Here is an 18,498-nt window from a genome sequence, read left to right as displayed (position 1 = left end):
GGGATTCCAAGCACCAGAGATTTCTATACTCTAGGTCCCATTTCCTTGCCACTAGGGTACAGGAAACATAATTTTTCCCACATTCTGCTTTATAATTCTTGCAGGATACTATGGATCGGGATTGCTGCTGGCAGCTCCAGAAAATGGAGAAAGCAAAAGACATTTGCATGAGAATCTTTGCCCCTATACACATTACCCTGGTGAGGGCTTTTCCCCACTTTCTCAGAAATCTAGAGCAAGAAAAACCTTCCAATGGAGAAGTCAGAAGGGATCCCCGCTGATCCATCTTCAGAGCAGAGACTGATCCAGGAGCCAAATGAAGAAGGTGACTGAGGAGGGCGTGCTTGGTCACCTTGGAGGACATCCTCTGATCGGCTGGAGTCTGCTGCAAGCAAATTTCTTGGACTAGAACCACTCCACAGGGATTCTGATAGGAGTATCCACCCTAATCTGGGATACTGGTACTCCTCCTCATGGCAGTAAATCTGGTATCCGGGAAAGGAGAGGCTGGAAGCTATCCCCCTTATCCTTAGTGTATTAGACAGGGACCGATAATGTGAAAAGTCTCGGTGTCAAGGGGCCAATTAGGCCCCCAAATAATTCAACCACTAACTGGACTGTATAACTACTGAATATGCCTTTGGGATTTGTTAAGCTTTTTTAAGCCAGCACCTGGCAGGGCCCCTCTGCCCTAGGGCTAGAATGCATGGGAAAGGAAAGGGTACACCGCATGATTTATGATTAAATACTGGCAGGAAAAAAATCAGGCAAAGAATGAGATACTCTATATAAACCACCTCACAAGACGAATACCTTTATATTGGTGGTCATGCCATGCCCAGTGCTGAGACTCTGAAATTACTGACTGTTCCACAGCTGAGATTCACAAGTTGATCTCAGGGAAGTGAGCGTATTTGGTTTCTTGTTGTTTTGGGAGCACAGTCAAAACTTCATTTGCAGAATAGCTGCTATATCAGAAGTCTGCCCTCAAATGGCTATTATACCAAAAGTCTCTCCATTAAAAACTTATTAATATTTCTTAAAAATATTATAATCTACAAAGATTCTCCATTAAGAACTTTATAATACTTTGAAGAAATAATATCTACAAAGATTCTCTTTTAGAACATGTAATTGGACTACATATGTTTGGAATCTTTGATTTTCAACAGAACTATTTTATCAAGCATATTGTAGACTAAAAGTCAAAGATTTTTACTGATTCTAATGCACATTTTCTCCAAAAACCACTTTATTTTTTATATGTAGTGAGAATATATTAAAAATTGGTTTGCATAACAATATTTAATAAAGTAATTTTTATGCTAAATATTTTTTGTTGCTTGAGTACTGATACATCCGTTTCAGATTTTGGTTGTCATACATACACTCTGGTTTTGATGTACTTGCTCTTTGCATATGTTTTTTGTATTTTATCTTCTATTACATTTGTATTTTCCCTTGTTTACATTATCTTATGTGCATTGCAATTTTTTATTAGCCCTAGATTATTAAACATATTTCAATCTATTCAGGCAATAAATGAGAACATTTGCTAAGTATAGTGTGAAGATATTTTGTTTGCAACTGTGGGAATTAAGAAAGAGCTACTTAGCAACGCTCACTGGCCATTACACTTAGCCATCACAGAGGCAAACAGATCTTACACCAGCTCCAGTATCTGGTTGAGGGGCTGCAAGCCCTTTGACCCGATGTGGGCGGCGGAACATCCTCGTCTGATATGAGAAATTTATCTTGCACATCTTCTGGGCTCTGCAAAATCTGAATTGGAGGCCAATTAGATATGAATGGCACCAGAGAATAAATGGGATCTGGAGTCTCCAGACGTAGCCCTTCTATTAATTTTGTTGGAGTAAGGTCTCTGGTAATTGGTAGAGGTATTATATACCCTTCTACCCCTTTCAAAATTTTGTGTAAGCCTGCATACAGCTCTGTAAGAAACACTGCAGCAAACTGCATTGACAAAATTATTCAGAGTAGTTAAATCACAAGCAGATTGTGATACATTGCAAGAGGACCTTGCAAGACTGGAAGATTGGGCATCCAAATGGCAGATGAAATTTAATGTGGACAAGTGCAAGGTGATGCATATGGGGAAAAAAATAACTCATGCTGTAGTTACACAAAGTCACGTTCCATGTTAGGAGCTACCACCCAGGAAAAAGATCTAAGCGTCATAGTGGATAATACATTGAAAGTGTCAGCTCAGTGTGCTGCAGCAGTCAAAAAAAGCAAACAATGTTAGGAATTATTAGGAAGGGAATGGTGAATAAACCGGAAAATGTCATAATGCCTCTATCGCTCCATGGTGAGACCGCACCTCGAATACTGTGTACAATTCTGGTCAGCACATCTCAAAAAAGATATAGTTGCGATGGAGAAGGTACCAAGAAGGGCAACCAAAATGATAAAGGGGATGGAAAAGATCCCCTATGAAGAAAGGCTAAGGAGGTTAGGGCTGTTCAGCTTGGAGAAGTGACAGCTTAGGAGGGGATATGATAGAGGTCTTGAACAATTAAATGTGAATCGGTTATTTACTCTTTCGGATAATAGAAGGACTAGGGGGCACTCCATGATGATAGCAAGTAGCACATTTAAAACTAATCAGAGAACATTCTTTTTCACTCAGTGCAGCTCTGGAATTTGTTACCAGAAGAAGTGGTTAATGCAGTTAGTGTAGCTGGGTTCAAAAAAGGTTTGGATAAGTTCTTGGAGGAGAAATCCATTAACTGCTATTAATCAAGTTGACTTAAGAGTATAGCCACTGCTATTACTAGCATCAGTATCATGGGATAGACTTAGTTTTGGGTACTTGCAGACTATATTGGCCACTGTTGGAAACAGGATACTGGGCTTGATGAACCTTGGTCTGACCCAGTATGGCAATTTCTTATGATAAAGCCATCTGGCCTGAAGGTAAAGGTGTTGAGGACAGATGCATTTCACCTTCTGTGTCCCACTGTGTCAAGGATGTGCACTTTAAAATGATGCCAATGTGCTACGCATCGATGCACCTGGGACTTAGTGCTTTTTGTGTGCCAGCTGCTTCACCAAGTGGCATCTCTTCTTCAACACGTCACTTACAAGACCCAGAGGATCTGACCTAGTCCACCGACAAGGGAGATATTTTAGAGGAGCTCCTGCTTTGCTCCACTCCTGGTGAGGCAGATGAGTCTGCACTTCAGGACGACAACAGACTGCTGCTTTTCTGAAATTTATGTAGGTACTCCATTTTCTAAGCCCTCGATGTTTGGGTCCACAGAACAGTCACCCACAGTCATAACAGTTTATCTGGCTGTGGTCCAGTCCCAGACAATGGTAGTAGAGATCATGTCCATCGGTGATGGCCATTTTCCTCTCACAAACAGTTCCTGAACCCACTAACTGGCCTTTTATTTATTTTTTTTTAAGTAGCATTGAAAAGTGCTTTTTAGGGACTGCTGAGGCAGCAAGGCAACTTTAAAGCCAAAGTTATGAAAATTGTTACAGTAAAAAACAGAGAAATGAAGTACATCTGTACTGGTGCTCAGATGAAAAAAGACTGAGGGGGCTTACAAGGCAACACCGAAGCGGGAATTTTCACACATGCTCAGTACAGCAAAAGCTCTACTGCTAAGAGAGAGAGGGGACTGTTAAGTGCCACCAGAGGACATCACCTCATATAATGTAATACGTCTAATACCTGAATGTAATCTGCTTTGAAGTGCCTGAAAAGTGGAATATAAATAAAATAGTTACACAATTAAAATAATGGCTAACTCAGCCCTGCTTAGTGACAGAAAATGTTCTAATATATGAGTAATAATAATCAAGCATTTAGAAAGGCAATGACAGCAGAAAGTTACAGATAAGAAATGTAACCAATGTTTCTGCACATTGACTGTCACTGGGGAATATTGTCAGAATGTTGGTAGTATATTTTCTTTATTCTTGTGCATCTATAGAGGTTTATGTTGACCACACTTCGTAATTAATCAAGGGAAAGGGACTTGGTACAGCATGCAGGCTATTTCTTCTTAGGTTTTTCAGTTCAAACATGACTGTAGTCAGCTGTGACCAAAGGTCAGTGCCATGTGAAATCCACTGGATGGCCTTTATGATATGCTTAAATATAAATAAAATAAGTAAATTCCACATTTAAAGGTCTCTTACAAATGATACAACTTTGATAGAGGAGGAGAAATAAGTGTAATATGAATGTGATTATTGCAAAGTTTTCCTTGATGGAAAAATAAAGTAGAACCACCCCATGCTTATTTGCATAGATGCACAAGGAAACTTAACATTTACATGTTCCATTTAGGAAGAGAACTCTATTCATTTTACTGATTTTATATGGAAATTTTGTAAGAGCAGGCCAGCATTCCACCTGCATGGTTCCAGCTGGAAAATTGATAAGATACTATTCCCTACTGTGAGAGTACTTCACAAAGTTCTTATGAAAAATACATCTCAGTGCTATGAAGAAAAATAAGTCCAGCACTATGAAAGTGCACTAATCAGACATAAAACTATTCGAGGCTGCTGAAATGCTAAAATGTAAAAAAAAAAAAAAAGTATGCTAAGGGTCAACACAGTATTTCATTTCTGCCTTCTCAGCTCTTTACAAGAAATCATACGACTTACAAGAATCTTAACATATATAAGATAAAATTATAATGCCAATTAGGAAAGTGTTATGTTAACTAAGTAGCTAACTCACTGGTGTACAAATCAGAAGCGGTGACCTATTTAGCCTATATTAGCAACAATCTTTGAGTCTACATTGTTCCTTGACTGTTCAGGTGATCTGCACACTGCTGGGATATCTCATTTCTTTGAATAAAGATTTTTCTCTTTTAGCTGCCAGTTTAAGCGTTTCTTTCCAGCCCACAGCACTACTATTTCAATTTTGGGAGGCAATAAAAGGATCTCTTGATGATAAGCTTGCATTTAGAAATTAAGTGCAAGGGAGGTAACTATCCCTTAGGTTTTGGGGTTAGCTGTTATGAGGAGCCCTTGAAATATGGATGAACTTTCTGTGATATGCCTACACAATGAAATCTGACTTCAAGCACTAGTATTATAGTATTTTGGATATAAAGGGTAGTCCCCTTTTAATTGTGACATATAAATCGCAAAGGGACAGTGTGTTTATACCAACATTACCCAATAAGGCAGATATCACCAGTTTAGAAGGCCAAAGGGTCACATAACCCTGAAGGAGAAATATTACTATAAACTCATTTTTACCATCTTTATATCCTCAACATCATTTATTTTTGTCACATTTTTCCACTGTAGGAGTTCAAAGCATGTTACATCACAGATTAAAGTGATATTAATCCATCAGCAAGTTACAGTTCACAATTAAAAGCAGACACATAGCAAGATCCAATTAAGAATGAAGAATAGGAGGCAATACTGATTATAGACAGTAGAAAGTTATAACATACAGCATAACAGAAATGCCTTCCAGAGGAACTAAGAATTTTCAGTAGAGTGGAGCAGAAAAGGCTTGGCTCCAAAGGGAGCATTTAAGTGGTTCCTCTGGGCTCAGATGGAGCATCAGGAGTCTGCTCAGATGTCTGGAAATCAGATTGCGAGCCATAAACTCTTACAAATAACCTGGTTTTCAGTCATTCCTTAAATATGGGGAGGTCAGGGGCAAGCCTGATTGCCATTGGTGAATCTGTTGCACAGACAGGGGGATGCAAGGCCTATGAGGATCTTGAAGGCTAAAACCAGGGTTCTGAATATGGCCCAGCAGTATGTAGGGAGCCAGTGCAGGATTCTGAGGAGTGGGGTAATATGGTAAAATTTCCTGGCATTTAGCAAGGTCTATGCTCAGGATTTTGCTGAAATTACAAACTGCCACCAAAGTGCCCATTTGTGATGTCATTCAGGTTTGTTTTTGCACATACTGTGACAAGAACAAACTTCACTCATAATCCAGGGCACACTGGGTATGATCTCAATCTTGCTAAAACTTTTCTTAAAACGTTCATGCTCAAGAATAGCAATGGAATTCAAAAGGGTGTGAGAAAACACAGATGATCCCTGCTGGCTGAAGAATATGAAGAAATAGGATAACTTTTCTAATATAACTAAAGTTTACTTTTCTGCCTGGAGCGAGAGTTGCTACTACCCTTAACCAAAGGGCTTAGGAGTAGCCTGCATGCAGCAGCAGTTGCTACTACCCAAAAAAAAGCTTGCTGGGCAGAATGGATGGATCATTTTGGTCTATCTGCTGTCTTTTACTATGTTTTCATTCCAGAGCTATTAAGATGTAAAGTATATAGGCAACATATGAAAGTAAATGTGGAAGCTCTTTTTAACCAGGCCAGTAGCACCAAAACAAGTAGTCCTCTCTCTGAATCTGTCACGTTTTCCGGGCATCCATGGTACTTGACAATTTTCTGCATCTGTATACAAAAGTACAGAATAGTCACTTTGAACTGACACGTCTATTAGCAATATATTGTTCTTCAGTTTTCATTACTACCTCTGGTTTTCTGGCATAGAGCTTTTACTACTTGGCCTGGGAATGTTCCAAATATTTATTCATGCAGTCCCTCGGGAAGTTCTGCGGCGGTGTAACTGCTCCAAATGATTTACAGTGTACTATGTTTATCATTTAACTTGCTCCTGCTATATCTTTTCTCCCTGATTGCTAAGATTTCTCTTTTTTCTTCCTCCAACACTACTTCCATTTCAAACATTTCTTAACATTAAAAAAAACAAACAAAACACAAACCCCACACACACATACGATAAGGTCCTAGTTCTAAGGTTGTAAAATGAAAACCGGCCCATAAAAAGTTACTCGAAATCTAGTTTTCTGTAGCAGGTGACCAACGTATCCCCAAGCTATTAAGGGTTTCCTGCCGTTCTGCCGAAAGACATTTCCCTAATACTGCAGGTGACCACCGCTGCCCGGCCGAGAAGGTCAGAGGACACACGCTGAAGACGACAAGCACCCGCCAGGCTGTGAGGTCCGTTCCTCCACCCTCACCGAGCTTCGAGCTATGAGGACACCGCTTACCTCAGAAACTGCCAGAAGGAACCGAAAATGCCACCGTGACCGCGAATCTGCTGCAGACCCCGCCGTAAAACCTGCAGATACTCCGCCATCTTCCGCCGCCAGCGGAAGCAGCTGCTGTTAGGGCGACGAACTCAGCACCATAGAGAGAACGCATCTAGCTCAGAGCGCCGCAATGTAGTCACACCATAGAGAGTATGGACTTCCCGCCACACCTTCTGACCCAACTCTGCCCCCAGCGGGAGAAAGTAGAACTGCTCCCGTTACATTCCCTTCTGAAGTCAAAGGCTAGTGCACATTTTACCCACCCTGCCCTTAAATATATATATTTCATTCAATCCAGTTTATTTCAATTGAGCCTTAAGACATGAGCCTAACCACCACCCTCAAGGGTAGAGAACAACCCTTGAATGAGGGTTGGGGGATAATGTAATAAGGCATACTAATATTGGCACAGATTTTTACTCCTGTTTTAGCACACACTCTCCTCATTTTTCTGCAATAAGTTAAAAATTCTGTTAAATACCAAGGTTAACAGAAAAAATATGGGCTAAAACAGGAGTAAAACCCAGCACTAAAATTAGTACAGTGCATGTAAATCCCATCTAAAAGAAGGTTTTCGCTAGTCTTCAGCAGTGCAGGGAGGTGCACTAAAGGGCAGACAGCTTAAGGCACCTTTTTTTAGGCTGGAAATTAAACTCCAGGGTCAGAGCATGAGTAAAATTAACTCTCAGTTCTGGTGGCCATTTTGTTCTATTGCTGTGCCTGTGTGGTAGCGTTTAGCTTCTTCTACCCCACTGGGCACAGTAATAGAAAACCTTTAGCCACAAGAAAAATGAGTCTCCTCTAGCTCTAGCCCAGGAGTTTCATTTCTAGTATAACCTCTCAGGGTGGTCACCTACAGTTGAACTGTACACCAGCCCAATGCATCCCTCCTTTGTCAAGGAATGGCAAGTAAAATCAAAGTGTTAACTCAGGCACCTACAGCTAACTGAACAAAGCATAAGCTCTCTGGGGAAGGCACCAACTGCTGAGAGTATGCACTTTGGCACTGTGCACATACTGTTCAGCTGTTCAGGAAAAGGAGGAAAACCTGTGACTAGTGTCCTCCCCAGAGAGCTTATGCTGGAAATTGAACTCCTGGTTCTGGAGTAAACTCATATTTTTGTTGGCCAATGTTATCTAATCCAGTAACCAGTGTGGGATTCCACCTCAGACTCAGGAAAGAGTTAAACTTCCCATGTAAGCTCTCTGGAGCATGTACCACCAGGGGAAAAAAATGTTAGCTGTCTGGGGTGGACACCTACAGCTAACAGTACACCAAAATTGGGATGTGCAATGCTAAACTGCATTACGGTTCATCTGAAAGTGCCTGTCCGGAGCACTTACACTGTCTTCGGGTTGCTTTAGGCTCCTTTCATTTGAGCAGCTTTGTTGATTTGAACCTTTTAATGAGAGCACTGTAATGCCCCACACCCCTTCCTCTCCTCCCCTTTCCATCAGTTCCCCTTACCCTCTCCCCCTGGAATATTCTGCACATTTGTAACCCCTGTATTACGTATTCAATGATAAAGATAAAGCTGTTTTAGTTTGTACAAAGTTTTTCTCTTTCTTTCTACCTTTTCCACCCTACCTATCAGTTCTTTTATGTTATTATATATAATCATATGTTTTTACTTTGCTCATATTTTACACCATTTGCTTTAACTATGATATGTTATTCCGTTCATTGTATTTTCCTCCTTTTCAGTTCAATGTAAGCCAGCATGATGTGCCTTATGAATGTCGGCAAAGAAAAGCCTATCTATAAATAAATAAATAAATAGATAGATAGATAGATAGATTCGTCATGTGCTGCCCTCTATGTGGATTATAATGAGGGTATTGGCTTTAGTGGATTAAACCACAAATAAAGAGACAGACAATTTTCCTTAGTGGAATATTTTATTAGCAATAAAAATAAAAAAGAAAAGAAATTATTATAGTTTTCATTAGCAAATAAATGTATTAATTTGGTGCCTACACTGGGTTGTAACTGAAAGTGATTCTGTGGTCACAACCCAAGATCCATAGCACCAAATTTTTTTTTGCCACAAAATAACTATTCTTCCACTGTTTGTGTTTTATATATTACTTAAACGGGTTCCTACACAGGCTTTCTGTATATTGTTAGTGAAGAAATAATGTAACCCAGAAAGAGGAGCTGCTCTTGTTTGAAGATACAGTGCTCTAATTTGGCACAGAGATGGTGCTCCTGCAATCTCTGGAGGACCTGTTTCACATGGTGGCAATGCTCAGTCAAAGACTTGGAGAAGATCAAGATGTCATCCAGGCAGACTACCACATGGGAATAGAGAACGTCTTGGAAGATTTAATTGATCACAAATTGAGAAGCCGTGGGGGTGTTACACAGCCCAAAGAGTATCACTAAGTACTTGTAGTGATCATCATGAGCGTTAGAGGCTGTTTTCCACTTGTAACCTTCACTGATTCTGATCTGGTTATAAGCCCCCTGAAGGTCCAGTCTGGTAAAGAGTTGTGCGCCCTGAAGGCAATCAAAGAGCTCAGAGATCAGAGGATGGGGATGGGGATAACAGTTTTTATTAGCAATAGCATCAAGACCACGATAATCAATGCAGGGACCTATCAACCCATCCTCCTTTCCTACACAGAAGGATCTGGCTCTGGCAGGTGACAAGGATGAATGAAGCTCTTATCCAAATTCCCTTAAATATATTTGGCCATGACCTTGGTCTCAGGAACAGAGAGCGGGTATATTCAGCCTCAAGGTGGGACCTTGCTGGGAATTAAGTCTATGACACAATTGTAGGAGTGGTGAGGTGGCAAGGTCTCTGCTTGTTTGCTGAATACATCTGAGTATGCTGAATATTGTGGAGGTAAACTGGATAATTCAGTGACAGCCACCTGGGCAAGAAGGTTCGCCAGTCTAACCTGGGATAGGCAGCATGTATGACAGGTGGCACCCCATTGCCTGCCTATTAGATATATGGATTTAGGATTTTGCCACTCATAGGTGATTTCCAGAGTATTCCAGTTGATATGGGGTTGGTGCTGCATCATCCAAGGAAGTTCCAAGATGACATTGTTGATAGGCCCTGGCAGAACATATAGACTGATCTGCTTCAGATGGAGCAGGCCAGCTTGCATCTTTAGTGGCCTAGTGGACAGTGTGACACAGCTAGACAGGGGCTCTCCCAGGACAGATGAGACTATGAGCATTATTTCTAATGATTCAGTAGAGATCCAATGTCAAATCACTAGGTCCTCCACAATGAAATTTCCTGCTGCACTTGTATCCAGAAAGGCGTGGACATTGATGCAGATCCCTTCATAGAAGAGGAAAATGGGACTAGAATTTGGGGAGAGGAGTTGGGTTGACCTAGGGTGGCCTCTCCTATCATCCCTAGGTCCTGGTATTTCCCACGTTAGCAGGACATCGTGCTGTGAAGTGCCCCTGACCCGCAGAGGTTATGACACTGCCTGTTTTACTTCTGGTGACTGCCTGCAATAGTCTACTTGCATAGGCGCCAAAAACTCTGGGGAGACTTGGTGAGGGCAGTGGACTGGCCTGTTCTTGGAACTGCAGATCCAACCTGATGGCTAGGCTAATGAGGCCCTCCAAGGTGGCTGGAAGATCCTGACCCGCAAGTTCACCATTTTTGGATTCCAACAGGCCTTGGTGGAAGATTGCTTTAAGGCTGCCCTCGCTCCATTGGATCTCTGAAGCCATTGTCTGAAAGCAGACCGCATAGTTCCCCACCAAGGTCTGGAACTGGATGGATCTGGAGAAGTTCTGTTGCAACAGATGTGGTGTGACCAGGCTCATCAAATATGAGGCAAAATTCCCAGAGGAACAGATCCAGATTGAACAGGAGAGGATCGTCCCTTTCCCAGGGTGGGGTGGGGAGGCCCAAGCCAATGCCGAATCGCCCAACTGGGACAAAAAGTATGTCACTTTGGCTTTGTCAGTAGGAAAGAGGACCACCTGGAGGTCAAATTGCATGCTGCATTGATTAAGGAACCCTCTGCACTCTGAAGGCTTGCCATGAAACAGAGGTGGAGGCAGCAGTTGTGGCATAGGCCTAGGGGGAGGAGTCAGGACCGGCTGAAGCTGGATTATGGGAGAGACAGGAGTTGGAGGTAGCACTGGTAGAGCGTCCAGACAAGCGGCAAGTCTCTCCAAGACTCCAGTGACCTGATCCAGAATACTCTGCTGCTGCTGTATCTGATGAGCCATGGCTGGAATGGTCTTGTAGGGCGGCCACGTCTGCTGGGTCCATGGCCTCAGCAAACTAACGCTGGCAAGGGAATAGGTGATGGTGAACCCTTGGTGACAAGGGCTGATTGCTGCAGCCTAGCAGGCAAACTTGTTAGGCCTTCCCCGTTAACTGGTGATGTGCCCTGTGGCAGGACGGAAAGTAGCTTTGCCAATACCATCTACCTTTCCCGAGGTTGAGCCCTTGGGTTCTGGCGGCCAGCAGGTCTTAGGTGGGTCCTTAGGGTGGTGGTGAGAACAAGTGTCCACAAGTCAGGTGGAGATCAGGGCAGGCAGCAGGCAAGGAGACTCAGCAGACAGGCCAGAGGTCAGGGCAGGCAGCAGACAAGAATGGTCAAAGTCCAGAGTCGAGATCAGACCAGAATCCAGGAAGTCAGGCCAAGGGAGGGAGAGAGAAGATGAGACAGAACAATACAAGACTGGGGAAAGGCACAGACAGGAACAGAAGTGGACAAGGCAAGGAAAGGACTCAGGAACAAGGCAATTCTTGTTTAAATCTGCTATTCTGTTTAATGTAAACTGGTATGATTTACATCGGATGTAAGAATGTCGGTATATAAAAATTAAAAATAAATAAATAAGAGACAAAGGCAGGAGACAAGGAAAGGACTGGCATGCAGGAACATAGAAAGCACATCAGGTGACCCCTTGCTGAAGCGAGGAACTACTGTGGGACCTGGGTTTAAGTAGGGCAGGCAGGTAATATCAGGAGGCACAGTTCAGGTTCTTCCCTCCACTGTGCACTTGTGTGCACACACCCCTACAGGGAAGCCAGGTGTGGCAGCATGGTGGCTGCATCCGGTAGCATTCCTGCCATGAGACCTGGCGAATGCCACAAATTCTAACAATAAAACATGTTATAAAAGAAAATACAATTACAATATAGTAAATCTTCCACACCAGAACAGCACTAACTGCCAACACTCAAACGCTAACAACCCTACCAATGAAACGGCAACACAGCACATATTACACCAGGCCTGAAAACACCAATACACATCCTATTAGGAAAACAGAACAAACAATGATGCTAGAGATCCCTACATACAACCCATATTCTAGCACCATACCTCACCTCGGTCATATGTGTAGTACACAGTCTCACCTAACACAAAATAAAGAGACCATAAAGTATAATAGAAATGTGCAGATAAAAATTGAACTGAAACAGCAACAAACCAGACTCTGTATGCAGTGCAACAATGGAAAAACAGAAACATTGCCAGTCCTCATTAAAAAAAAAAAAAAAAAAAAATCAAGAAAGGAGAAATTACTACTTATCTGACAATTTCCTTTTATTTAGTGAAGAGTAGGTCAATCCAACGAGTGGGTTATGCACCTCTGTGGCAGATGGAGATGGAGCAAAAGCTGATGTCATGGCTACATTGTCCCGCCCTGACATCAGCCCGCCAATATTCTCTGGAAAAGCCAAACTGTGAACAAACCTGATTAAACTTGAACATTATTAGCAACAGGCAACCATTTGTGTTTCTCAACCAACAAGAACACTGAGCCCAGCCAAAAGAAGGAACATATCTAGCAAACTAAGGGCTAGAGAAGTCACTTACCAGTTATCAACAAAGAGCAGGAATGATACTCTGCACTGCTCGCCCTAAGAAGGCTAAACCCAAAATCCAAATCTGGAAGCTGAGGGTGGGTTTGGGCTTGACCTACCTTTCACTATAAGAAAGGAAATTATCAGGTAAGTAGTAATTTCTCCTTCCTTAGCATTCGGGTAGGTCAATCCCAACAAGTGGGATGTACAAAAGCTAATCCCGAAAAGGGTGGGAGGCTGCTAGCGGCCCAGTCAAAACCCCCTGCACAAAAGCAGTGTCCTTCCTAGCCCTAACATCTAGGGATGTGAATCGTTTTTGAACGATTAAAATTATCGTCAGATAATTTTAAAATCGTTCTAAATCGTTAGAGTGCACGATACAATACAAATGCCCCCGATTTATCGTCAGGGGCATTTGTATTGTATTGTTAAATAGGGCATGGGAATTATTTGGGGGAGGGCGGGAAAACCGGCATACCAAAACAACCCCTAAACTCACACCGACCCTTTAAAACCAATTCCTTACCCTCCCCCACCCTCCCGAACCCCCCCCCAAATGTTAAGTTACCTGGTGGTCCAGTGGGGGGGTCCCGGCGCGATCTCCTGCTCTCGGGCCAACGGCGCCATTTTGGCTGCCACTAATTAAAATGGTGCCTATGGCCCGATAAAAAAAAACCCACCCGACCCTTTAAATCGACCCCCCTTAGCCTCCCCCACCCTCCCGACCCTTTTTTTTTAGGGAGGCCTGCGCCGCTAAAAAAAACAACCCACCCGACCCTTTAAATCGACCCCCCCAAAACCTTTTAAAATTACCTGGTGGTCCAGGGGGGCCTCGGGGGGAGATCCAGGGGGGCCTCGGGGAGAGGAGAGATCCAGGGGGGCCTCGGGGAGAGATTTCCCGTTCCCAGGCATCAGTTGTTCTTAAAAAAAAAAAAATGGCGCTGATGCCCCTTTGCCCTTACCATGTGACAGGGTATCCGTGCCATTGGCCGGCCCCTGTCACATGGTAGGAGCACTGGATGGCCGGCACCATCTTTAAAGATGGTGCCGGCCATCTTTACTCATCAGCCCCTATTATAGAGGCGCGGGCCTCCCTAAAAAAAAAATTAGCGATGTGAGTTGGAATCGGAAACGATTCCAATTCACATATCTTAACAACCAGATTCCCCCCCCCCAGCCGAATCTGATCATTAAGATGATCTGGCACACGATTCACATCTCTACTAACATCCAAGCAGTAATGCTTGGCAGTGTGCAAAGATGACCATGTTGCCACTCGGCAAATTTCAGCAGGTAACAACAAACTAAGCTCTGCCCACGATTCACCTGAGCCCTCGTGGAACGTGGCCTAATCTGCTTCAGAAATGGCAGCCTCAGCAGCCACACAGACTGCCTTAAAGACCTTCTTAACCCAGCAGGCAATCATTGTCCGCATCGCTGGTGCTCCCTGCTTACCTACACCATGGAGCGCAAACAGGCGATCAGATTTCCGAACAGTCTTACCCACCTCCAAGTAGCCCAGTAAATGACGCTTGACGTCCAAGGAATGCAAAATGCAGTATTCAGCTTCATCTCTTTCCCTGTCCAAAGCAGGCAGAGAAATGGACTGATTCAAATGAAAATCCAAAACCACTTTGGGCAAAAAGGAAAGCCCAGTCCAAATCTGAACTGCACCCGGAGTCATACGAAGAAAAGGCTCACAGCAGGAAAAAGCCTGCAGCTCAGAGACGAGAATGTCTTCAAAGTAAGCAGTTGCAAGGAAAGAGTATGCAGCAGTTTAAAAGTCAGACCTGCCAAGAACTTCAGGACTAAGATAAGATCCCATAAAGGCACCGGAAGCCGCAATGGAGGATGAAAATGTTTAACTCCCCGCAAGGAATGGGGCACATCTGGATGGGAAGACAAAGGCTCTCCATTGACTCTTCCCCTGTAACAAGCCAGTGCCACAACTTGAACCTTCAAGGTATTAAGGGCCAAATCCTTAAGCAAACTATCCTGTAAAAATTCCAAAATCAAAGGAATATGCACCTTGAGCGGTTGAGTACCTTGCTTAGAACACCAAACCTCAAATACCCTCCAAACTCTAATGTAAGCTAGGGAAGTAGAAATTTTCCAGGCACAAAAAACAGTGGAAATTACAGAAGGCAAACAGCCACACTTCAACAGCTGAGCCACAACAACAGCCACAACTTCAACAGCTGAGCCCTTTCAATGGCCAAACTGTAAGACAGAACCAACCCAGATCCTCGTGCAGAATGGGCCCCTGACGTAACAGATCTGCCTGAGACGGTAGTGAGAGGGGACTGCCCACCAGAAGTCTCTGGAGATCAGCATACCACGGCCTTCAAGCCCAATCTGGAGCCATTAAGAGGACAATGTTAGTCTGACTTGCAATCTTCTGTAGCAGCCTGCCTATCAGAGCCCAAGGTGGGAACGCATATAGCAGGGCGCCATGTGGCCAATTCCTGAATGAAAACATCTATGCCCATCGATTTTGTGGGTCGCCTTCAACTGAAGAAGTGTGGAACTTTCATGTTGTTGAAGGTCGCCAACAGATTAGAACTTGTAGGACCCAGCGGTCCACCAGGAGCTGAAAGGCCTCACCCACCAGCTCCCATTCTCCTGAGTCCAAGCTTCTCCTGCTGAGGAAATCGGCTCTGATATTGTCCTTTCTGGCAATGTGAAGGTGGATATGCTTAGGAGATGCTGTTCCGTCCATACCATGAGCGCATCTATCTCCTCCAACACCTGTCAACTCTTGGTTCCACCCTGATGACTGACGCAAGCAACCATTGTTGCATTAGAACAAAGAACATAAGATATGCCATACTGGGTCAGACCAAGGGTCCATCAAGCCCAGCATCCTGTTTCCAACAGTGGCCAATCCAAGTCACAAGTACCCAAACATTAAATAGCTCTCAGGCTACTATTGTTCATTAATTAATAGCAGTTTAAGGATTTTTCCTCTAGGAACTTAGCCAAAACTTTTTTAAACCCAGTTACACTAACTGCACTAACCACATCCTCTGGCAATGACTTCCAGAACTTAACTATGCACTGAGTGAAAAATAATTTTATTCAATTTGTTTTAAATGAGCTACTTGCTAACTGCATGGAGTGCCTCCTAGTCCTTCTATTATCTGAGAGAGTAAATAACCAATTTACATGAACCTATTCAAGTCCTTTCATGATTTTGTAGACCTCTGTCATATCCCACCTCAGTCATCTTCTTCAAACTGAACAGCCCTAACTTCTTTAGCCTTTCCTCACCCCTTATTTTGGTTGCCCTTCTCTGCACTTTCTTCAGTGCAACTATATCTTTTTTGAGATATGGTGACCAGAATTGCACACAGAATTCAAGGTGCAGTCTCACCATGGAGCAATACAGAGGCATGATGACATCCACTGTTTTATTTGCCATTCCCTTCCTAATAATTCCTAACATTGTTTGCTTTTTTTTTTTTTTTTTTAACACCACAGCATTCTGAGCCAACAATTTCAATGTATTATCCACTATGACGCCTAGATCTCTTCCCTGGGAAGTAGCACCTAAGAAAGAACCTAACATTGTGTAACTACAGCAAGGATTATTTTTGCCTATATGCATCACCTTGCACTTGTCCACATTAAATTTCATCTGACAATTGGAAGTCCAATCTTCCAGTTTCACAAGGTCCTCCTGCAATTTATAACAATCTGCTTGAGATTTAACTACTCTGCATAATTGTGTGTCATCCGCAAATTTGATCACCTCACTTGTCGTACCCCTTTTCCAGATCATTTATAAATATATTAAAAAGCACTGGTCCAAGTAAAGATCCCTGAGGAACTCCACTGTTTACCTTTTTCCACTGTGAAAACTGACCATTTAATCCTACTCTCTGTTTGCTGTCTTTTAACCAGTTTGCAAGCCACAAAAGGACATCACCTGCTATCCCATGACTTTTTAGTTTTCTTAAGAAGCCTCTCATGAGGGTCTTTATCAAACGCCTTCTGAAAATCCATATACACCACATTTACTGGTTCACCTTTGTCCACATGTTTATTCACCCCTTTAAAAAAATGTAGATTTGTGAGGCAAGACTTTCCTTGGGTAAATCTATGCTGGCTATGTCCAAATAAACCATGTCTATCTAAATGTTTTGTGATTTTATTCTTTATAACAGTTTCCACGATTTTTCCCTGACACTGAAGTCAAGCTCACCAGTCTATAGTTTCCCAGATCACCCCGGATTCCTTTTTAAATATCAGGGTTACATTGGCTATCTTCCAGCCTTCAGGGACATCAAATGATTTCAATGATAGGTTACAAATTAATTAAAATAGGTCTGAAATTTCATTTTTTAGTTCTTTCAGAAGTCTGAAGTATATACCATCCAGTCCAGTTGATTTAATACTCTTCAGTTTGTAGCAAGGAACCCCCCCTACGGGAACTACGAAGACTGTCTTCCAATGTCTTGGCTTGAATCAACCAGTCATCAAGATAGGGGTGAACTAGAATGCCCTCTTTGTGAAGGGCAGCTGCTACCATTACCATGACCTTGGAAAAGTTCCTGGGCTCTGTAGCTAGTCCGAAAGGCAAGACTTGAAACTGGAAATGACAATCCAGGATGGCAAATCTGAGGAACTGCTGATGTTCCTGCCAGATGGGAATATGCAGATATGCCTCCATCAGATCCAGAGATGTGAGGTACTCCCCTGCTTGAACTGCAATTATGACAGAGCACACTGTTTTAATTCAGAAATGCATGACTTGTAGACATCTGTTGACACCTTTGAGATCCAGTATGGGCCAAAATGACCCTTCCTTCTTGAGCATGACAAAATTAATAGAATATCGGCCCATAATTCGCTACAATTCGGGAACAGGAATTACCATTTTCAGAATCAACAGCCATTGTAATGTCGCTTCCACTTCTACCCTTTTCTGAGGGGAGTTGCATTGAGAGACCATGAAGGCATCCAAAGGAATGCAAAGACATTCTAGAGCATAGCCATTCCAAACCACATTGAGAACCCATTGATCTGAAGTAATCTGGGCCCGCCTGTGATAAAATAGGGATAGAAGACCACCTATCTCCCGCACCACCAGGTGAGCCCATAAACCTTCATTGGGAAGACTGAGGGGCTCCGCCTCTGGAGCCCATATCCTTTCAAGGACCTTGGGGGACAAAAGGACTGAGATTTGCGGAAGAGACAGGGTCTCTGGGAAGAATCTCCCCTATAAGGCCAAAAAACACTGGTAATCTTGAGAGCGGCCACTCACCTGAGAAATCTGGGAAGCTGGTTTCTTATCCTCTGGCAAATGCAGAACTGGGTCTCTCCCCATTTACTTGCCATTTTTTCCAATTCACTGCCAAACTAAAGCGAGCCTTTGAAAGGCATATTAGTCATAATGGACTTTGAAATAGTATTTGCGGCCAGTTGAACAACCACAGCTGTTGTCTGGCCGTAATAAATGAAGCAGCTCATCTGGCAGCTGTGCGTACCAAGTCACAGCCCGCATCAGCCTAGGCGGTGGCCTCATAGCTCCTAAATCACCAGACTCTTGACAAAGCCATAATGTAGCCCGAGCTACCAAGGTGCAACATGAAGCAATCTGCA

At 43.1% G+C, this 18,498-nt stretch overlaps 1 protein-coding gene across 1 annotated transcript in view; it reads right to left on the bottom strand.

Annotated features, from left to right (window-relative positions):
- The window catches only part of NDUFA12 (NADH:ubiquinone oxidoreductase subunit A12), a 63,855-nt gene extending 56,627 nt beyond the window's left edge, over positions 1-7,228 (bottom strand). The window contains exon 1 of the mRNA XM_029601606.1: positions 7,046-7,228. Within this exon, the coding sequence (XP_029457466.1) occupies positions 7,046-7,134 (89 nt within the window). The 5' untranslated portion in view covers positions 7,135-7,228. The remainder of the gene's footprint in view (positions 1-7,045) is intronic.
- Between the last annotated feature and the right edge of the window lie 11,270 nt (positions 7,229-18,498).

Source organism: Rhinatrema bivittatum, chromosome 4 (genome assembly GCF_901001135.1).
Source record: "Rhinatrema bivittatum chromosome 4, aRhiBiv1.1, whole genome shotgun sequence".
In the NCBI taxonomy this organism is placed as follows: domain Eukaryota; kingdom Metazoa; phylum Chordata; class Amphibia; order Gymnophiona; family Rhinatrematidae; genus Rhinatrema; species Rhinatrema bivittatum.
The sequence above is the reverse complement of the archived record's forward strand: the minus strand, read 5'-3'. Positions and strand labels throughout refer to the sequence as shown.